Source organism: Anomaloglossus baeobatrachus, chromosome 4 (genome assembly GCF_048569485.1).
Source record: "Anomaloglossus baeobatrachus isolate aAnoBae1 chromosome 4, aAnoBae1.hap1, whole genome shotgun sequence".
Lineage (NCBI taxonomy): Eukaryota > Metazoa > Chordata > Amphibia > Anura > Aromobatidae > Anomaloglossus > Anomaloglossus baeobatrachus.
Genome location: NC_134356.1, coordinates 30,761,318 through 30,785,087, shown reverse-complemented (window position 1 = coordinate 30,785,087; position 23,770 = coordinate 30,761,318). Strand labels below are relative to the sequence as shown.

General features: G+C 41.5%; 1 protein-coding gene across 2 annotated transcripts in view; it reads left to right on the top strand.

Moving 5' to 3' along the window:
* Positions 1–2,881, top strand: part of ATXN10 (ataxin 10) — a 157,503-nt gene extending 154,622 nt beyond the window's left edge. For both annotated transcript variants that reach the window (XM_075344200.1, XM_075344199.1), the window contains one exon: positions 988–2,881. In XM_075344200.1, the coding sequence (XP_075200315.1) occupies positions 988–1,169 (182 nt within the window). In that variant the 3' untranslated portion in view covers positions 1,170–2,881. The remainder of the gene's footprint in view (positions 1–987) is intronic.
* Positions 2,882–23,770: the final 20,889 nt, after the last annotated feature.

Below are 23,770 nucleotides of genomic sequence, written 5' to 3'. Positions count from 1 at the left end.
AGTAGCTAAGCCAACCCTCTTTTCTGTCATGATCAATGCAATCCGTGGCTATGTATTCATGGGGTATCTGCCATAAATGCCAATAAATATGACTCTTATCTCTGAGTATCTCAATTATGAGGATAATGTGACCCTCAGTTCACCAATTCATTCCATATTTTCCATACACTTAAAGGAAATTCGTCAGCAGGCTTTGCTACGTAATCTGAGAGCAGTATTATGTAGGGGCAGATACACTGATTCTAAGGATGTGTCACTTAATAGGTGTGTGTGTTACTGTTTCAATGTAATCTGTGTTTAATCAGCAGGAGATTATCACTACCGGACTAGGCGTTTCGTGCCATGTAGTCTTCCTGCTATGCTTAACTCCACCCCCACCAGTGATTGGCTGCTTTCTGTGTACACTGTACAAATCAGTGGAGTGGGCGGGGTTATACAAGTGTCAACATTCCGTGTTCTGCTAGATCTATAACAGCGTGAACTGCGATTGTATCAAACTAACAGCACATAGACCAGCAAGTGATACATCGCTGGAATCAGGGTCTCGGCCCCTATATTACGCTGCTCTCCAATTACATAGCAAAAATTTGATGACACATTACCTTTTAAATAAAAAAATAAACGCTGTGACAAAACCCAAAAGTCACAGATGAAGCAGTCAAACCTGCACTCGCAGGGGGTTGGACCCGATGGCCCTTGAGGTCCGTTCCAATTCTACCATTCTATGATTACATTTTTGCTTTTGCTTTGAGAGATGTTTTATGGAGGTTCCCGGACAAGATCCTTCATGTATAGATCGAAAAGTGGATACATTGGTCCAAGGTAAGGTCCTCGAGCTAAAGCACAAGGTAGGCATGGTAAACTTCAGTCCGAATATCTCCATATGGCCGGTATGTTCTTCATGTGCTTGCATGTCTGGTGGTTGCTTCCATAGCTGATTGTATTAATCTCAACTATTCGTATGCTCCTCAACTCTCTGAACCTCAGTTCTCAACCAGTGGGCCGTTTATGCCATCAGGAACCTTACAGAACACAACGAGAAGAACCAGGAGCAGATCGCTAGTATGGAGCGCCAAGGCCTGGCCGACACCTCAATGCTAGAACGTATGGGGTTGCACGTGGAGGAACGAGACGGAAAACTGCTTCTAAAATGTGTCAAGAAAAAGTGAAATTGGCCAAATGTTATGAGGCATAGACTTGCATTCTGCAAAAATTCAGTCTTGGGGCTGGATCCAGTAAAGACTAATAGTCCATGATTGCTGCGTTGGTTTTTGAGTGACCTGAACGTTGACGTTGTTGTTGTTGGGGTCACCTGTTTCTTTAGGACTGATTTGCCTATTTTTGAAGGGAACCTGTCGCCAGAGTTTGGCCTTCTAAACTAAAACTAGCAGCGCCTGTGCTGCATTCTATAAAGGTGCAAGTTACCCCCTGACCCACCCCACTGTAGACCCCAAAAATACCTTCATAAAATCTCCCGCCCTGTATGTAAATTGTCCAGTCCAATGGGCGTCCTAATCCGCGCCTCATGTGCTGATTTACGTGGATGACGCCTGGGACGTAGGTGGGCAAAATGTCCTTATTCCCGACTCGCGCAGGCGCACTTTGTCGGCAGAGCCAAAAACATAGGTGCGCCTGCGGGAACCGGTGAGTTCTCTTCGCAGGCGCAAGATTTTGCCCAGCGATGCGGATGAAGAGGGTGACGTCATCCACATCGCCGGGCAAAGTCTCAAGCCTGCGCAGAGAACTCGCTGGTTCGCTCAGGCGCACCTATGTTTTCGGCTCTTCTCGTAATAGGGCCTGTGCGAACCGGGAATATGTCTGCGCAGGCGCGAGATTTTGCCACCTACATGGATGGCGTCTGAGGTGTCAACACAGGAGGAGGGCGAAAGGAGGCGCAGATTAGGACGCCCATTGGACAATTTACATACAGGGCGGGAGATTTTTTGTAAAGGTATTTTTGGGGTCTACAGGCAGGGTCAGGGGGTAACGTGCACCTTTTATAGAAAGCAGTACAGGGGCTGCTTAAGGTGCTAGTTTTAGTTTAGAAGGCCAAAATCTGGTGACAGGTTCCCTTTAATTTAGTCCTTCAATATTGGATTGGTGCACGTCTGACTCTCCCATCAACCAGGAATCCGTTACTTAAAGGATCCCCTTTAGTGTTTGCAATGCTTTCAAGAGTTGAACACCCACCAATCCAACGTTGAAGGGGCGCCCCAAGTTCTGGTGGCTTTTTCCAGACGCGGCGCCACTTCACAAGCGGTGTCTGGTAATGGTATTGCATTGGCTTGAGTGGAGCTGTAAACAGCCCATGGACAAGAGTATTGTTGTATCGAGACAAAATCGGCCATATTTTAAGTCTCCTACAACCCAAGACCACGTTTGACCGATCCTGAGGGTAAACTGTGGTCACCATGTGAGTGGTACAGGATGATTTCTGTTTTCTTTCAGGACTCGTAACCTCCTCAGACCTTTCTTGTTTGTTGACTTTTCTATTTGTGTTCATGTGTCATTGTTACAGAACTGTTTCCACATGGTAGCAACTCGTGGCTCTTATTCTTTTGCTTACCTTTCCCGAACAAATAGGTAGGTAGAGGTTGTTTGGTTTTTGCAGAAAAAATTGAAATATTAGTATTGTATGTCCAATAAAAAAAATCATAGTAAATGATGTAGCAAAATTAATTTTAGAGGAGCAAAGGTGCATCATATCATGTAAAAAAAAAAAATGCTACCTACCCAGAGTCTCCATGTAGATGTGATGTGATGTATCTTCTACCTTATCTTCCAACGTGCGTTTCGCTAATGCTTCTTCAAGGGTTGAAGAAACAATATAACCATGTTAACCGGCTTTTACTGTGAACTGTAAAAAGGTAATTATAATCACAAGTAAAGTGCATCATATCATGTAAAAAGAAAAATGCTACCTACCCAGAGTCTCCATGTAGATGTGATGTGATGTATCCTCCACCTCATCTTCCAACGTGCGTTTCGCTAATGCTTCTTCAGGGGTTGAAGAAACAATATAACCATGTTAACCGGCTTTTACTGTGAACTGTAAAAAGGTAATTCCAATCACGAGTAAAGGGCATCATATCATGTAAAAAAAAGTGTTCAAGAATGAAGTAGATGAGGAACAGACCAGACTCTTGCATCACGCATAATAGTAATGGCAAACTAATACCTACCCAGAGTCTCCATGTAGAAGATGTAATGTATCCTCCATCTCCTCTTCCGACGTGCGTTTCGCTAATGTTTCTTCAGGGGTGAAGAAGCAATATGACCATGTTAACAGGCTTTTCTTGTGAGCTGTTAAAAGGTAATTACAATCACCGTAAGGTCCCGTGCCCACGGGAGAAAAAACCTTTGGAATTTTCTGCAGGTATTTACGCAGCTCCCCGGAATCCGCAGCTATCCATTGCTGTGGAATTATTGCGGAAAACGTGCAGAATTCGAGCGTTCCTGCGGATTTTCCCCCCCTGTAGCTCCATAGTAGAAAAATCCGCAGGAATAATTGTCATGCAGTTCTTTGCGGCTGTGGGAAATCCACAGCACTTTCGGCAGGTGCAAAATGCGCAGCATTGAAACAGCACTGCTCAAATCCCATAGGATAACCTAGGGAGTGTCTGTACTTGCGCAAACCTTCAGATTTATTTGGAAAATCTAGAAAATCCGCAGGCTTTCCGCAGCAAAATCCGCAGGTATTTTCTCCCGTGGACACTGGGACTAAAGTGCAACATGTCACGTAAAAAAAAAAGTGCTGAAGAATGAACAATATAAATACATAGATGGGGAACAGACCAGATAATAGTAATGGTAAACAAATACCTACCCAGAGTCTCCGTGCAAAAGAAGATGCAATGTATCCACCTTATCTCCCAACGTGTGTTTCGCTAATGCTTCTTCAGGGGTTGAAGAAACAATATAACCATGTTTACAGGCTTTTACAGTGAGCTGTAAAAAGGTAATTACTATCCCCAGTAAAGTGCATCATATCATGTAATAAAAATGCACAAGAATGAACAGTATGAATACATGCCAACATCAAAAGATAGATGGCAAACAGACCAGACTCGTGCATTACACCTAATGATAAACTAATAGCTACCCAGGGTGTCCATGTAGAAGAAGGCGCAGTGTATCCACCTCACCTTCCAACGAGCGTTTCGCTAATGCTTCTTCAGGGAGTGAAGAAGCAATATAACTATGTTAACCGGCTTTTGCTGTGAGCTGTAAAAAGGTAATTACAATCACAGTAAAGTGCATCATATGTGTAAAAAAAAAAAAAAAAAAGTACTGAAGAATGAACAATTTGAATACATAGATTGGGAAAAGACCAGACTCATGCATCACACAATAATAATGGTAAACTAATACCTACCCAGAGTGTCCGTGTAGAAGAAGATGCAATGTATCCTCCATCTCCTCTTCCAATGTGCATTTCGTTAATGCTTCTTCAGGGGGTGAAAATGCAATATAAACATGTTAACAGGCTTTTACTGTGAGCTCTAAAAAGGTAATTCCAATCACCAGTAAAGTGCATCATATCATGTAAAAAAAAAAAAAAAGTGCTCAAGAAGGAGTAATATGAATATATAGCTGGGGAACAAACCAGACTCGTGCATCGCGAATAACACTAATGGTTAACCAATACCTACCGAGTGTCTCTGTAGACAAAAACATTATGTATCTTCTACCTCATCTTCCAACGTGTGTTTCACTAATGCTTCTTCAGGGGTGAAGAAACAATACAACCATGTTAACCGATTTTTACTATGAACTACAAAAAGGTCATTACAATCACCAGTAAAGTGCATCATATGTTTAAAAAAGAAGTGCACAAGAATGAACAATATGAATACATGCCAACATCAAAAGATAGATGGGGAACAACCAGACTTGTGCATCACACATTGCAAACCACAACCTACCCAGAGTCTCTGTGTAGAAGAAAATGCATTGTATCCTCCACCTCATCTTCCAACGTGCGTTTCGCTAATGCTTCTTCAGGGGATGAAAATGCAACATAACCATGTTACCCAGTTTTACTGTGAGCTGTAAGACGTTAATAACAATCACAAAAATCTACATAATCTCTCCCAGATTCAAGAAAATCATTGACTTATTTCTTTTCTTTTAGAAAAGTAGGGAAAATTAAACTTTCTTATGTTTTGGGGACAGTCCAGAAATGCACGATTGCCAATTCTAAACAGACGTCAGTTGTAAAGTGCGCTTACCTGGTCTTTAGTTAATAGTATTAATGAACTGTGGTTAAATGGTAGAAAATCGGAGGTTACCATTGGTTCCGATAACCCAAAAATATCTAAAATCACACATAAAAGTAACAACAAACCCATAATAGAAACCTATGTTTTCCATGGCCTGTTGCTGAACACTGTAAGAAAATAGGGAAAATCAGGCAAACATACCAGTAGTGAAATCTGAAATTTTTTTTTAGTCCACCAGGCCTGCCCGATCTTGTTTTCTCTCATTATAGTAATGTGATGAGAAATATCTCCTTAAGGCATTATGGATTGGGTTACTGTGAAAAAATGATGCCGTCTTCAAAGATATATGAAAATGGGATTATACAATCAAAAAATACAGGCCGTCGCTTCAGCAGCAGATTATGTGAATGTCCTGGGTATGATTTACTCAACTTCAGGATCTGTGGCTAAAAAATAGATAAAAATATGTAAAAATAAAATAAAAAATTAGACTCCTTTTTATGTATCTTTCTAAGTAGAACATATCCCACAATTTTTGATTTCTGAAAATGATACTTAATGCGGTAATAAATATTTTTAAATATATATATTATTTGAAAAAAAATATATTCAATTTATATATGTATTAAATATAAATATATATATAATATAAAATATAATATATAATATATATAAATATAATATATTATATATATATAATGTTTATATATATATATATATATATATATATATATATTATTTGAAAAATATATATAGTCAATTTATATATGTATTATAAATATATATAATATATAAAATATAATAAATATATAATATACTTAAATATATTATATATAATATATAATATGTTTTTATATATATATATATATATATATATATATATATATATATAGATTATTGGAAAAAAATATATATATATATACAGTTAGGTCCAGAAATATTTGGACAGTGACACAAGTTTTGTTATTTTAGCTGTTTACAAAAACATGTTCAGAAATACAATTATATATATATATATAATATGGGCTGAAAGTGCACACTCCCAGCTGCAATATGAGAGTTTTCACATCCAAATCGGAGAAAGGGTTTAGGAATCATAGCTCTGTAATGCATAGCCTCCTCTTTTTCAAGGGACCAAAAGTAATTGGACAAGGGACTCTAAGGGCTGCAATTAACTCTGAAGGCGTCTCCCTCGTTAACCTGTAATCAATGAAGTAGTTAAAAGGTCTGGGGTAGATTACAGGTGTGTGGTTTTGCATTTGGAAGCTGTTGCTGTGACCAGACAACATGTGGTCTAAGGAACTCTCAATTGAGGTGAAGCAGAACATCCTGAGGCTGAAAAAAAAGAAAAAATCCATCAGAGAGATAGCAGACATGCTTGGAGTAGCAAAATCAACAGTCGGGTACATTCTGAAAAAAAAGGAATTGACTGGTGAGCTTGGGAACTCAAAAAGGCCTGGGCGTCCACGGATGACAACAGTGGTGGATGATCGCCGCATACTTTCTTTGGTGAAGAAGAACCCGTTCACAACATCAACTGAAGTCCAGAACACTCTCAGTGAAGTAGGTGTATCTGTCTCTAAGTCAACAGTAAAGAGAAGACTCCATGAAAGTAAATACAAAGGGTTCACATCTAGATGCAAACCATTCATCAATTCCAAAAATAGACAGGCCAGAGTTACATTTGCTGAAAAACACCTCATGAAGCCAGCTCACTTCTGGAAAAGTATTCTATGGACAGATGAGACAAAGATCAACCTGTACCAGAATGATGGGAAGAAAAAAGTTTGGAGAAGAAAGGGAACGGCACATGATCCAAGGCACACCACATCCTCTATAAAACATGGTGGAGGCAACGTGATGGCATGGGCATGCATGGCTTTCAATGGCACTGGGTCACTTGTGTTTATTGATGACATAACAGCAGACAAGAGTAGCCGGATGAATTCTGAAGTGTACCGGGATATACTTTCAGCCCAGATTCAGCCAAATGCCGCAAAGTTGATCGGACGGCGCTTCATAGTACAGATGGACAATGACCCCAAGCATACAGCCAAAGCTACCCAGGAGTTCATGAGTGCAAAAAAGTGGAACATTCTGCAATGGCCAAGTCAATCACCAGATCTTAACCCAATTGAGCATGCATTTCACTTGCTCAAATCCAGACTTAAGACGGAAAGACCCACAAACAAGCAAGACCTGAAGGCTGCGGCTGTAAAGGCCTGGCAAAGCATTAAGAAGGAGGAAACCCAGCGTTTGGTGATGTCCATGGGTTCCAGACTTAAGGAAGTGATTGCCTCCAAAGGATTCGCAACAAAATATTGAAAATAAAAATATTTTGTTTGGGTTTGGTTTATTTGTCCAATTACTTTTGACCTCCTAAAATGTGGAGTGTTTGTAAAGAAATGTGACAATTCCTACAATTTCTATCAGATATTTTTGTTCAAACCTTCAAATTAAACGTTACAATCTGCACTTGAATTCTGTTGTAGAGGTTTCATTTCAAATCCAATGTGGTGGCATGCAGAGCCCAACTCGCGAAAATTGTGTCACTGTCCAAAGATTTCTGGACTTAACTGTATATATATTATTTGAAAAAAATATATATTTACCGTAATTTAGATATGTATTAAGTATAAATATATATATTAAATATATATAATATAAAATATAATATATTTAATATTAAATATAAAATATATATAATATATTAAATATATAATATATTAAATATATATTTATATATATGTGTGTGTGTGTGTGTATATATGTATATGTATATATATATATATACTTGATGGTTGCTCACTCACCCCAGTCTCACAAGCTCGTTGCCTTGGAGTAACCCTCGACTCTGCTCTATCCTTCAAGCCACACATCCAAGCCCTCTTCAACTCATGCCGATTACAACTCAAAAATATCTCCCGGATCCGTGCTTTTCTTAACCAAGAATCTTCAAAAACATTAGTGCATGCCCTCATCATCTCCCGCCTTGACTACTGCAACCTCCTGCTCTCTGGCCTCCCTTCCAACACTCTTGCACCCCTCCAATCTATCCTAAACTCTGCAGCCCGCTTAATCCACCTCTCCCCTCGCTACTCCCCAGCCTCGCCACTCTGCCAATCCCTTCACTGGCTTCCCATCGCCCAACGACTCCAGTTCAAAACATTAACCATGACATACAAAGCCATGCACAACCTGTCTCCTCCCTACATCTGTGACCTAGTCTCCCAGTACCTACCTGCACGCAACCTCAGATCCTCACAAGATCTCCTTCTCTGCTCCTCTCTTATTTCCTCTTCCCACAATCGTGTACAAGATTTCTCCCGTGCATCCCCCATACTCTGGAACGCTCTACCTCAGCACATCAGACTCTCCCCTACCGTGGAAAGCTTCAAGAGGAACCTCAAGACCCTCTTCTTTTGACAAGCCTACAACCTACAATAGCCCTCAGTCCAGTAGACCACTGCGCAACCAGCTCTGTCCTCACCTATTGTACCATCACCCATTCCCTGTAGACTGTGAGCCCTCGCGGGCAGGGTCCTCTCTCCTCCTGTAGACTGTGAGCCCTCGCGGGCAGGGTCCTCTCTCCTCCTATACCAGTCTGTCTTGTACTGTTAATGATTGTTGTACGTATACCCTCTTTCACTTGTAAAGCGCCATGGAATAAATGGCGCTATAATAATAAATAATAATAATAATAATATATATATATATATAATATATATATACAGAGAGAGAGAGACCTATTCATAAATTTAAATATATATAGATCAAAAATAAAAAAAAATCAAATCTTTATTTTTATATAGCGCTAACATATTCCGCAGCGCTTTACATACATCAGGAACACTGTCCCCATAGGGGCTCACAATCTATTGTTTGTCTTTGGAGTGTGGGAGGAAACCGGAGAACCCGGAGGAAACCCACGCAAACACGGGAAGAACATACAAACTCCTTGCAGATGTTGTCCTTGGTGGGATTTGAACCCAGGACCCCAGCGCTGCGAGGCTGTAGTGCTAACCACTGAGCCACCGTGCCGCCCTAATAGATATACATATACGCCAATATATATACTGTGTGTGTGTGTGTGTATATATATATAATATATAAATAATAATAATGATATGTATGTGTGTGTGTGTGTGTACATATATGGTGGTCCAAAAGTAGGTGGACAGTATAATAGGGTTATCAAACATGGTGTAAAGTCAAACAGACTCCGTTGCCCTTAGCAACCAATCAGATTCCACTTTTCATTTTTCACAGGCTCTTTGGAAAATGAAAGGTGAAATCTGATTGGTTGCTAAGGGCAACTGAGTCAGTGTCACTTTACACCACGTTTGATGACCCTATTACACATACTGTCCACCTACTGTTGAACCACCCTGTAGATGTATATACAGTATGTGTGTGTGTGTGTGTGTATGTATGTGTATATATATATATATATATATATATATATATATATATATATAATATATAAAAAAATATATATATATTATATATTTATAAATATCTCCTCCATATATTGGTGGGGATTTAGGTCCTGAGATCCCCCCACCAATCACTCAAACAGTGCTCACAGGAGTGTAAGGAACCATAAACTTTTGATAGATCCCATATACCTCTCTGCAAGCACTCGTACAGAAGTATGGTGGTCTCAGTACCCGGTATCTAGTTCTCCTAGTCAATCATGCACAGTGCAGTCTTTCTCAACAGTCTTACTGCCAAGATAACTTTGCTCTGAATTGTTCCTGTGAGGGTTGATGTGATGAAAATGGGCGGTATCACCCACATTACAGAGCAGAGCTCATACCTGTGTGCTGGTAACTAAAAGGAGTGATGTAATGCAGGATGGGGCTGTTTAATTGGTCTGAGAGAACAGATTTACTGCAGGATGGGAATGTGTATAGAGGAGCTGAGATGAGTGATATACTGCTAGATATAGGGAGATGAGAGGAGTGATATACTGCAGAATGTGGCCTTAATATAGAAAGACTCAGAGGATAAACTGCTGAACAGTGCTGTGTATATAAGTGCTGATAAGTGTGGTATACAGCAGAATGAGGCTGTATATAGAGGGCTGAAACTCGTGATATCCAGCAGGATGGAGCTTTGCATGGAGGGCTGAAAAGAGTGATATACTCCAGTATAGGACTACCGGTGTGTGTATGTATGTATGTATGTATGTATGTATGTATATATAATAATATATCTGACTAAAATGAGTGATATACTGCAGAATGGGGCTGTGCATAGGGAGTTGAGGAGTGATGGACTGCAGGATAGGCTGAGATTAGTCATACTACGGAATGGGGCTGTGTAACGAGGGGTTGAGGAGTGATATACCACAAGATAGGACTGTATATAGAGGGGTTGAGAGGCGTGATATACTGCTGGATATAGGGGGTTGAGAGGAGAGAGGAGTGATATACAGCAGAATAGGGACTTAATATAGATAGACTAAGAGGAGTTAAACTGCTGAACAGTGCTGTGTATATAGGTGCTGATAAGAGTGATGTACACCAGAATGAGGCTGCATGTAGGGGGTTGAAAAATCATGATTTACAACAGGCTGGAGCTCTGTATGGAGGGCTGAAAACAGTGATGTACTCCAGTATAGGATTATACATAGATGGCTGAAAGGAGTGATATACTGCAGGATGGGGCTGTGCATAGGAAATTGAGAGGACTAATGGACTGCAGGATGGGGATGAGATTAGTCATACTACAGGATGGGGCTATATAACGAGAGGTTGAGGAGTGATATACCACAAAATGGGACTATATAGAGGGGTTGAGAGGAGTGATATATTGCAGGATGGGCTGTGTATTGAGGAGATGAAAAGAGTGGTTTACTGCAGGATGGGCTGCATACAGGGGACTGAAAGGAGTGATATGCTACAAGATGGGCCTGTATATAAAGGTGTTGAGATGAGTATACTACATGATTGAGCTATATATAGCAGGACCGAGAGGAGCAATAGATTGCAGGATGGTGCTCTACATAGAAGGGATATGAAGAGTTATATACTTTATAGTTAGGCTGTATAGAGGTTGTTGAGTGGAGTGATATACTGCAGGATGGACCGAAGTATAGTGGTCTGAATGGAGAGACACTGGAGGATAGGGCTGTGTATAGAGAGACTGAGTAGAGATATTTCAGGATAGGTTGTATATAAGAGGCTTAGAGGAATGATATACTGTAGGCTGGAGCTGTATATACAGGGGCTAAAAGAAATTGAGTTGCGTTTGTTGCCTACTGTTGAGAGATCTGTTATTTGCCTATGACAGAATATATTTCTCTGCGATATGCATCAACAGAGCAGCATTTCACATCACTGATCTGTCAGTGGAAGGCAACAAACAAACTCTGTTGTGGTGGAATGCAGCTCGCTCTGCTAGAAACCTAGTAACAATGATGTAAAGCCACAGAGGCAGCTACACTGATGTAGATGGCAGAAGAGGGGGGAGGGGTCTGCAGCACTTAGGAGAAGCAAGTTGTATTTGTTGCCTGCTGTTGAAAGATTGATGATTTTATCTACTGTAGGCTGGAGCTGTATATTCAGAGGCTAAAAGAAGTTGAATTGTATTTGTTGCTTGCTGTTGAAAGATTGATGATTTTCATATGAAAAAATATAATCTTCTGCCATATGGATCAACAGAACAGCATTTGGTGTTTCACATCCGTAATCTATCAGAAGTACGCAACAAACAAACTCTGTTGTGGTGGAATGCAGGAGAGGTAGCTCTGCTAGAAACCAGCTAGTAATGATGTAAAACCACAAAGGCAGCTACACTGATGTAGATGGCAGAAGAGGGGGGAGGTGTCTGCAGCACTGAGGAGAAGCAAGTGCTTCATCCATGGTCTGGAATGGCTAAAAAAAAAAAAAAGCAGCCGTTTTTTTTTTTATTCTAATCTTGGACAACCCCTTTAAAGAGAAATTGAGTTATGGAAGTTTTTACTCACATGGTTTTTAATTTGAGCCTGTCTCAAATATTTTTAAAGTAATTTTTAAGTTTTTAGCTTTTATTTTTAAGCTTTTTCTCCAGATTATATGGGGCTGAGTAGAGATATTGCAGGAAAGGCTATATACTCGTATACAGTGCTGAGAGAAATGATATACTGTAGGCTGGAGCTGTATATACAGGGGCTAAAAAAAGTATTTGTTGCTTGCTATGAGAGATCAGTGATTTTATATACTATAGGCTGGAGCTGTATATACAGGGGCAAAAATAAAAAGTTGTATTTGTTGACTGCTATGAGAGATCAGTGATTTTATATACTGTAGGCTGGAGCTGTGTGTGTGTGTGTGTGTGTGTGTGTGTGTGTGTATGTGTATATGTGTGTATGTATATATATATATATATGTATATATATATAATATATTTATATTTATATACAGGGGCTAAAAAAAAGTTGTATTTGTTGCCTGCTATGAGAGATTGGTGATTTTATATACTGTAGGCTGGAGCTGTATATACAAGGGCTAAAAAAAAGTTGTATTTGTTGCCTGCTATGAGAGATCGGTGATTTTATATACTGTAGGCTGGAGCTGTATATACAAGGGCTAAAAAAAGTTGTATTTGTTGCCTGCTATGAGAGATTGGTGATTTTATATACTGTAGGCTGGAGCTGTATATACAAGGGCTAAAAAAAGTTGTATTTGTTGCCTGCTATGAGAGATCGGTGATTTTATATACTGTAGGCTGGAGCTGTATATACAAGGGCTAAAAAAAAGTTGTATTTGTTGCCTGCTATGAGAGATCAGTGATTTTATATACTGTAGGCTGGAGCTGTATATATATAGGGGCTAAAAAAAAGTTGTATTTGATGCCTGCTATGAGAGATCAGTGATTTTATATACTGTAGGCTGGAGCTGTAAATACAGGGACTAAAAAAAGTATTTGTTGCTTGCTATGAGAGATCAGTGATTTTATATACTATAGGCTGGAGCTGTATATATAGGGGCTAAAAAAAAGTTGTATTTGATGCCTGCTATGAGAGATCAGTGATTTTATATACTGTAGGCTGGAGCTGTAAATACAGGGACTAAAATAAAAAGTTGTATTTGTTGCCTGCTATGAGAGATCAGTGATTTTATATACTATAGGCTGGAGCTGTATATATAGGGGCTAAAAAAATGTTGTATTTGTTGCCTGCTATGAGAGATCAGTGATTTTATAGAAGTATATTCCAAAAGTGAAAAAAAACAAACTATCAACTCAACAAAATGGGAATACTTTTTCCAACCTTTTGAGGGTTTTTCTTTTTTCTGAACAGTCTCTTTAAATCAGGTGTGGATATTGGAATGTGAGCATTAGATTGTAGACCCATTCATCAGGATCCCCCGACTCTGTGTGAGTTCTGGCTTCTGTATAAATTTCTTTTTTCGGAATGGAGACTCAGCCATTTTTTTTTCCTTCCCCCAGAAAAGCAATTCCAGGCCCCCGGCCGGTTGCTGAAGTGCTCGTTTCTCACTGTGATTAATTCTGCCAAGTCCCCTTTTCATTCTCGTGGACGTCCCAAAACATTGACAAAACTCATTTCCAGTTCATTAATTCAAGAGACACTGGAGATCGGAGTCCCTTCCCTCTTCATTTTTTGATATTGTTTGTGAGCCCGGGCCGTATGGAATGTAACACTGGATGAAAAGATCTGTGGGGTAACGGGGTGGTGGGGAAAGGGGGTCGCATTCAACAAATTCTCCACGTCCTTTGGGATAGAGTTGTCGTGAAATATAGACACTCCGCTCGCATTGTATCTGAGTCGTCTCGCTGCCTAACAAAATTGTATCATCTTAAAGTATAAAGTGTTTTTTTTTTTTTTTTCTTTTTTACTGAAAATGGAAACATTTACACACTTGTCATCAGGGATTTTCGAAATATTTGCGACTTCAAACCCTTCCACCGACCAAAGGGAGAAATGCAAAAAATTTCTGTTTGTGTGCCAAATTTTTTTCTTTTCTACTTTTTGCTTTTGAAACCTGATTCTAAGCTATTTTTTTATTTTATTTTATTTTATTGAATGTTTTTAGATATATTGATGATTTATTTTTTTCATGCTAAATTTGAAACCTAAAGTCTTCCATTCCATATAAGTTTTCGGTAAAAAGAAAAAAGGTCTTGGAGTCTCGTTGACATTTTTGGCACTTCTGGTTACCTATACTTGGAACCAGCCCTTGTTTGCATTTCCAATTGCTAAACTTTGGGACGTCTCTGAGTAGTGTAATCTATAGGTTCACGTAAGTTCAGAGGTACAATCTAGTCCTTAAAGGGTAGTCTCTAGGAAATATATAGTCCTCAGGGAATCCCCCCTGTCCCTGAGCTTAACAATATGGGTCCCAATATACCTTGTGTTCACACTCCATTCACTTCTATTAGGCTGTCAAAGTCCCATAGAAGTGAATGGAGTTGAGTTTCAACATGTGCACAAAAGACTTTGGGTTCATCTCAGGCGTCTGGGAATCCAACGCCTCGGCACGTGTATGTTTACAACCTTACACTAAATGTGGGCATAAATATCTTAAAAGGGATTTTCAAGACTGGAAAAACAGGTCTGTTTTATTTCAGAAACAGCGCCACCTCTGACAGTGTGTCATGTGCGGCATTGCAGCTCAACTCAATTCACAACCAGACACAACCCATGGTCAGGAGTGCCAAAAGAAAGCAGCCATCTTTTTTTTTCTTCTAATCTTGGACAACCCCTTTAAGGGTGAGGTTGTATAGAGGGTGTTGAGTGGAGTGATATACTGCAGGATGGAGCTGAGTATAGGGTTCTGACATTAGTCATACTACAGGATGGGGCTGTGTAACGAGGGGTTGAGGAGGGATATACCACAAGATGGGGCTATATATAGAGGGGTTGAGATGAGTGATTTACTGCATGATAGGCTGTGTATCAAGGGGATGAAAAGAGGGGTTTAGTGCAGGATGATCTGCATACAAGGGGGCTGAGGAGTGATATGCTACAAGATGGGTCTGTATATAAAGGTGTTGAGCTGAGTATACTACAGGAAGGGGCTATATATAGCAGGACTGAGAGGAGTGATAGATTTCAGGATGATGCTGTACATAGAGGGGATGAGAAGAGTTATATACGTTGGAGTGAAGCTGTATAGAGGGTGTTCAGTGGAGTGATATACTGCAAGATGGAGCTTGGGATATGGGTCTGAATGGAGTGATACTGAAGGATGGGGCTGTGTGTTGAGGGACTGAGTAGAGATTGCAGGATAAGTTGTATATACAGGGCAGAGAGGAATGATATACTGTAGGCTGGAGCTGTATATACAGGGGCTAAAAAAAAAGTTGAGTTGCATTTGTTGCCTGTGTCGATAGATCGTTGATTTTCTATACTGTAGGCTGGAGTTGTATATACAGAGGCTAAAAGGAGTTGAGTTGTATTTGTTTCCTGCTGTTGAGAGATTGGTAATTTTCATATAAAAGAATATAATCCTCTGCCATATGCATCAACAGAGCAGCTTTTGGATTTTCACATCAGTGATCTGTCAACAGTACGCAACAAACAAGTTCTGTTGTGATAGAATGCAGGAGAGGTAAGCGCTGATAGAACCCAACTAGCAGTAATGTAGATGGCGGGAGAGGGGTCTGCAGCACTGAGGAGAAGCAAGTGCTAGTGGGAACACGACCTACCCAGAGTAGCAAAATGCCTTTTAATGAGAAATTTGGTTGTGAAAGCTTCTACTAGTACATTGTTTTTAATTCAATGCTGTCTCTTAAAGGGGTTTTCCAATTTTTGACGCAATCAACCTATGGCAGGGGTGGAAATATCTTTTGTGCAGCCTGTGGGACCAATAGGTATGGAGGCTAACGTCTTCCTCCAAAGCAATAAACCACTTCTGTCACAGACACATTATAAGACGGCAGGGGGTCCATATACTGTTCTGTCTGTGGCCACCCCCTTATCTATGGGACCCTGTTGATTATGAGAATGGGGGGTGTCTCTTTACCCTGCTTCCTAACTGAGACATTATTGCTTTCTTGCCTAGGGAGTGGGGTGGATTCTCTTAAAGAAAATACTCTAACATGAAGAATTATTTTTTAACATGCTCCATGTGAAAAAAAAATGTAAAAAAAAATCTCATAATAGCCAAAACTAGAGACCCCACTGTAGAAAGCACAGTTTTGGAATAAACAGTTGAGTACATTACCATATTTTTGTCCATGGAGGCTAGAATTAATGTAGCCGGTAACATACTTGGTACTTACGGTGTTTCCCATAAAATAAGACCAAATCGAAAATAAACCCTATCGAGAGTTTTCAGCCTTTGGAGTATGTTTATAATATAAGCCCTACTCCAAAAATAAGCCCTAGTGGCATACCATACTGTAATAGTATCCTGAAATAGGGCTTGGGCAGCCCTTTCAGGATATGTAACTTTTATTAGTGTGCGTTGCCCCGATGTGTTGCTGTAAACCACAATGTTTTTTGTCACATGCGGCTATTTTAATGGAAAATGAAAATTCACCCCCTTCTCCTGCCCACCCCTCTGCGCCGTTGTCCATCAGTGATTAGAATGTTTGTTAATGGAAAATGAATATTCACCCCTTCTCCTGCCCACCCCTTTGCACCATTGTCCTTCAGTGATTGGAATGTCTGTTAATGGAAAATGAATATTCACCCCTTCTCGTACCCACCCCTCTGTGCCGTTGTCCATCAGTGAATGTAATGTTTGTTAATGGAAAATGAATATTCACCCCCTTCTCCTGCCCACCCCTCTGCGCCGTTGTCCATCAGTGATTGGAATGTCTGTTAATGGAAAATGAATATTCACCCCGTGTCCTATCCACCCCACTGCGATGTTATCCATCAGTGACTGGAATGTTTGTTAATCGAAAATGAATATTCACCCCCTTCTCCTGCCTACCCCTCTGCGCCGTTGTCCATCAGTGATTGGAATGTGTGTAAATGGAAAATGAATATTCACCCCCTTCCCCTGCCCACCCCTTTGCGCCGTTGTCCATCAGTGATTGCAATGTGTGTTAATGGAAAATGAATATTCACCCCTTCTCCTGCCCACCCCTCTGTGCCGTTGTCCATCAGTGAATGGAATGTTTGCTAATGGAAAATTAATATTCACCCCCTTCTCCTGCCCACCCCTCTGCGCCGTTGTGCATTAGTGATTGGAATGTGTTAATGGAAAATGAATATTCACCCCCTTCTCACATCCATATTCCTACACAACCCTCTGCACCGATGTCAGTGATTCAGTCAGACTGCAGTATTACTGCCCGAGGATCGCATTGCTATGCTCGCACTGGTCAGTGACTTTCCTTACCTGAGCATGGCAACTGCATAAAAAAACACGCTGACACCCTCGGGTCAGAAGAGCCACCGGCCAGTCTGAGCATTGCAATACAATCCTCGGGCAGTAATATGGCAGTCTTGACTGAATCACTGACGCCACCTCAGAGATGTAGGCAGTATTATGGGTGGGGGAAGGGGGTGAATATTCATTTTCCATAAACAGGCGACCCAATCACTGGCGCCAATACAAAGTAATATAAGACATCCCCTGAAAATAAGCCCTTTGGAGACAAAAATAATATAAGACCCGATCTAATTTTCAGGGAAACATTAGTTTGTCAAGTGGAACATTTTAGAAAAGTGACCACCAGTTTTTCCAAGCCAGATATGTGCACCGAGCATTTCTCTCTTCCCCTCCTCCAGTCTACTTGGCAAATCGTACGAAGCATATTCAATAGGGGACGACAGACAAAGTCCCTCCCCCCCCCCCCAAAAAAGTGAACTCTTTTAGTTGTAACATTAAAGGGAACCTGTCAAGTCCAATATGCACCCAGAACCGCGAGCAGTTCTGGGTGCATATTGCTAATCCCTGCCTAACCGTCCCTGTATACACTAGCATAGATAAAGAGATCTTTAGAAAAAGTATTTCTAAAGATTCCATATGATATGCTAATGAGGCCATGGACTAGTCGCAAGGGTGTTAGTTCCCTTGGCTAGTCGGCCCCCTTAGCATGTTAGTGCGCCCCTGTGGGCGTACTAACATGCAAATTAATGCGCAGTGTCCAAGGCATGATCTCACTCACCTCTCCGCTGCCATCGCATCTGGCTCCTGGATTTTGGCTCAGTGCACATAACCCCGGAGTTTCGGCCATGCACACTACACCAGTTTGAAGCCAGGACGCGTACACCCGGCTTCATAGTGCGCATGACTGGAGATCCGGGATCATGCGAAATCCAACGCCAGGCACGGTGGCAGCGGAGGTGAGCGCGACAATGCCTCTGACACTGCACATTCATTAGCATGTTAGCACATGCTAAGGGGGCCTACTAGCCAAGGGAAGTAACGCCCTTGTGACTAGTCGCTGGACTCGTTAGCATATCATATGGGATTTTTAGAAATACTTTTCTTCTAAAGATCCCTTTATCTATGCTAGTATATACAGGGACGGTTAGGCAGGGATTAGCAATATACACCCAGAACTGCTTGTGGTTCTGGGTGCATATTGGACCTGACAGGTTCCCTTTAACAAAAAAGAAAAGATTTTAGTACTAGGGAGTTTCTGACCCCACTGATTTATCATTTATCATCTGTCCTGTGGGTAATTGTTTACGGCAGGACCAAAGCTTTAACCCTTTCATGATCTAGGACCAACTGGTACATCCAAAATAGTGTGTGTCACTTTAATGCTGGCTCATGCGGCGAGCCCGCATGTTTCCCTACACATGTCGGCTGATCTGATCTGATCAGATCGGAGATCCACCCGTGCCTGTGAACTACTGGAAGTTAAATTCCGTTGTCCGTCTCTGACAGTGGGATTTAACACACGCCAACGTGGAGCGAGTCATTCCACGCCGCCATTGACTGCCCAAGTCCCCTAAGGGGACTAGTAAAAGCAGTAAAAAATGTATTAAAAAAAAAGAGAAAAAAATCTAAAAAAAAAAACCAACCCCCCAAACAAGTTCAAATCATCCCCTTTCGGAATGAAGGGTCTCGTTCAAAAATACCACTCTTTCTGCAAAAAAGCAAGCCTTCCTATGGCTCATATTGACGGAAAAATAAAAATGTTATGGGTCTTTACAGAAAGGGAGGAAAAAACTAAAACAAAAACTCACCGAAAGGGCTAAAGGGGGGATTGGCAAGTCCACAGGTCTGTGTGGTATTGCAGCCATTCCCCATTCACTTCTATGGAGCATAGATGGAATTCCAGACACAACCTGTGGATTATAGTTCATTTTAAGACACAAATGATCCAAATTTGGCGATGCCGGCCTGTGTGACAAGTCCTAGCGACGCAGTATCGCTCACAAATCGTGAGTCGTGTACTGCTCGCTAGGTTCCATAATATCGTTTAATTTAGTTGTTCATCGTTTCCGTGGTAGCACACGCCGCTCCGTGTGACACCACGGGAACGATGAACAGCAGCTCACCTGCGTCACGCGGCCGCCGCCGGCTATGTGAAGGAAGGAGCTGGGCGGGATGTTTACGTCCCGCTCATCTCTGCCCCTCCGCTTCCATTGGCCGGCGGCCGTGTGACGTCGCTGTGATGCCGAACGTCCCTCCCACTCCAGGAAGTGGACGTTCGCCGCCCACAGCGAGGTCGGACGGGGGCAGGTACAATCGATTGTGAAATTGAAGAATCTGTCGTACCGTGTGAAGCAGCCTTATAAGACATATTTCAGTTGTTTCACACTTTTTCAAGTATTTCATTCCACATGTGATAATTCATAGTTTTGATGTCTTCAATGTGAATCTACAATTTTTAGAGTCATGAAAATAAAGAAAACTCTTTGAATGAGAAGGTGTGTCCAAACTTTTGGTCTGTACTGTATGTAGCAGAGGAGAAGTGGGGAAAAAAAGTGGAGGGGTTTTGGGGTTTTTTTTCTCCCCTTTTTCCGCCTCCAGTGGAATATTTTACTAGGTATATATTGATGCCTTGCGGTTGAATAGGGACCATTACCTCGTAGAATAGAAAGGGGAAAAAAAGTTCTCTAAACGGAAAAAAAAAAATGCGTCTCTTTCAGAGTGAAAACACGCTGATTACTGTATTGTGAGGGGCTTTAGATTCTCTTGGGTTAATCCTCTAGAACACAACAGTCCCACTGTCTCCCATGTAATAGGGTCCAGGCCTTCAATGCTTGTTTTACATGCAGGGGGTGGGTGGGGGGGATTAATACTTTGCCCCAATCAGCTATAAAAAGGAGGCCGCGTAGAAGGAAAGAGGCCCGATCAACATTCTCAATGCTACCAAATAGTCCTTCAGCATTGGGGGAAACCGAGTCCTCCATCAACACAATTGACCATTGTGGTCTCGGCAACGTCAGTGGGAAATTTACTTCTATTTTAGTAGTGGCTAAAAGTTTTGAGACTGCTACATATATTTTGTTTTTCACAAAGTTTGTGCTTTTAGTCATGCTTTTATGATTACTGAAGGACAAATGTGTTTTTAAACTTGTGTTGAGAAATATATCAAGTTTATGGAAAGAGTCAATATTTCCGGGGTTGACCCTTAATTTTCACGACTTCTGGCAGCTTGATATTGGGTTCAAATCTTGACTGATGACCCTTTTTTGCCTAATCAATACTTGACGTTTATCAGAATTTAGTTATTTTTGTTTGTTCACCTCCTTTTTGAGGATTGAACACAGGTGGATTAAGATCTGAAGTGTTTCTTGGCCATGGACCCAAAATGTTTTGTTCACCGAACTACTTGGTTAGCACTGTTGTCTCGTGAGTTGGTCACCATCATGCTGGACATCGTTCATCACCACATTAATCCTGGACTGTTGGGAGAAGTTTCTCTTTAGATCCTATTCTTCATGGCTGTGTTTTTAGGCAAAACTTTGAGCGAGTCCCCTCCATGGACGAGAGGCTGCCACTTGTGAATGGTCTCAGAAGACTTTTACTGGTGGTGGCAGATAGTGATGGGCGCAGCTGCAGCTCCGTCAGGGTGTCCCTGATGGCGCGGTGGTCAGTCACGTTTTCTAATGTGTCTGTGCACTGGGACCTCAGATGTAGCAGAGCCAGGATCATTGTGGGACTGTCACGGTCGCCTCTTGATGAGGTTAGAGACAGGCTCAGGGTCTCTGTCATCATCCAACGTATGTTTTTTTTTTATTTTGACAGTCGCAGAGTTAATGTTAGTTTTCCTAGCTAGCTGTAAGTTCATTAACCCTTCCCAGGTGATTTCTCTGACTATTTCCAGCCTGGATAAAATCCCTCTGCTTCCTGCAGAGGATGCTGGTTATTCAGTTCAGTCTGGAGCTAGGCTTGGAGCTGTCAGGATCTGCTTTCTGCTGCTACTACCACTGTCTATCGCATTTGTGTGTGTGAAGGTAGCTTGTGCTGTTACTTCTCCTTTCTGTGTTTCCCACCCCCCGTACATCTTTTGTTGTTATTGTTATTATCCCCCCGGGTGGTGGGTTGTCGAGGGGGGTCTTACCATCAGGGACAAGGTTAGGAGACAGGGTGACATTGGGGGCCCAGGGCTCGCTACCATTAAGCGTATCCCTGGGTTGAGGGAAAGCCTAGGGTACGCTTAGTCTGAGGGTCAGCGCAGTGTCTCCCTTCCTGGCCCTCCTCATGAAAGGGACCACATGTGGGTTATGTCAAACGTGCAGGGGTGTTTTAGGGGTTAATAAATTGGAGAAAGAGGGGGGTGTTTTGTTTGTTCTTTTAAATAAAGGATTATGCTGTGTTATTGTTTTTATTTTTGCTTACATGATTAGTAATACGAGGGCCTCATAGGCCCTTACCTATTATTAACCTCGGACTTTAAGGTAGCAGGTTTTCGTTTTTTTTTGGTACAAATCACAGCTTTCATTAACCCCTTATATTACCCCATTTGCCACATCTCCAGGTCAATCAGGATTAGCGCTGGGATAGCTGCGGGCTGCTATTTTTAGGCTGTGGAGGGCCCAATAACTAAGAGCCTCCCCAGCTTGAGAATACCAGCCCCCTGCTGTCTCCTTTATCTTGGCTGGGTATCAAAATTGTGGGGAGACCATATGCTGTTGGTTTTTTTAAACTTATTTAAATAATTTTAAAAAATCCGCATGAGGTCTCTCATATTTTGATACACAGCCAAGATAACGCACACAGATGGGGACAGAAGCCTCCAGCTGTCTACTTTTATCTTAGTTGAGTATCATAATACAGGGGAACCTAATCCTTTTTTCCAATTATTTATTTTTAAATGCCACTTCCAGGACCCAGACAGCTACTGTAAGGGAGGCCAATCACAGACGCCGGCAGTCTGAAGGCTGCTTTACACACAACGATATTGCTAGTGATCTCGTTAGCGATGTGACACGCCAGATCGCAGATAAGATTTGCTGAGATCGCTCATGTGACCGCCGCATAAAACACGACCTATAAGCGATCTCGGCAAATCGCATGTGCGATCTGGCGAGTTACGTCGCTAACGAGATCGCTAGCGATATCGTTGTGTGTAAAGCGGCCTTGACTGTAACCAATCAAAGACGATATCACAGAGGGTGGGCGGGGTAAGCAGTGAATATTCATGAGATTTAATAAGCGTACCCTGAAACAGTGTGACAGCTGTGCAGGAGACTCTGTGAGTACAATTGTTCTGCTTTAATCGCCATTTTGCTTACTTTACAGTCCCCTAGCCCTTACGAACACCATTTTATAACACTTAAGTTCCAATTCCTTAGACTTATATGGAGATCAGCTTCTAGGTGTAAGGTTCGGTTTCAAGTCCGGCCCTGAACCAGAGTTTTTTTATTTTTAAGTCCGGCCGGAGCGTCTGCGACATCGACCATTTTTAGTGGCGGACCCAGGACTCATGGTCGTGTTCACCTTTTGTTCACCAGTCAATCATTGTTCCAGGGGTCCCAAACATTCTGAAGGGGCTTCATCAGCCTCTCCCCAGAATAGCTCAACGATATCCGATCGGTGGTGGGCCGACATCAAACAATCCCTAATGATCAACTCAGTCCCTAATGATCAACTCTTTGCTACTCCAACATGTAGACAATGTACTGAGCCGGAACAGCACAGCTCCACTCATTGTGTAGTGGCCACTTCGGGTACTACAGATTGGCTCCCAGTGAAGTCAATAGGAGCTGAGCCACATTAAACAGACCTGCACTCTCCTGGCTCCATCCACAGTTTAAATTTGACCATCTTGGAGCTGCAAACAGCTGATTGTTGGTGGTGCCCAATGATAGACCCTCAACAATCTGATATATTGATGATCTATCCAAATGATAGGTGATCCATATTGTAAACTTGAGGGGAAAAAACCTTAAATACTGGCTAATTTTCATAATATGGAGCCCACCTATGATGACCCCATAGCGTTATCATTTTTTACATTTTTTTTTAATAGGATTTCCAATACGTTAGCCTGGTTCAGGTTGATTTTGGAGCTGTCCAAGGTTCTGATGGGAAAGAATCCAATGCTTCAGTTAATAAATCTATCTAACAGAGCCAAAGTGGTATTTCTGTATGGGCTTGAGATCTTACATTTTTAAGGGATATTTCCAGTCGTGGACAATCACGCTATGTGTCTAAGATGCCTATCCCACCCGTGCG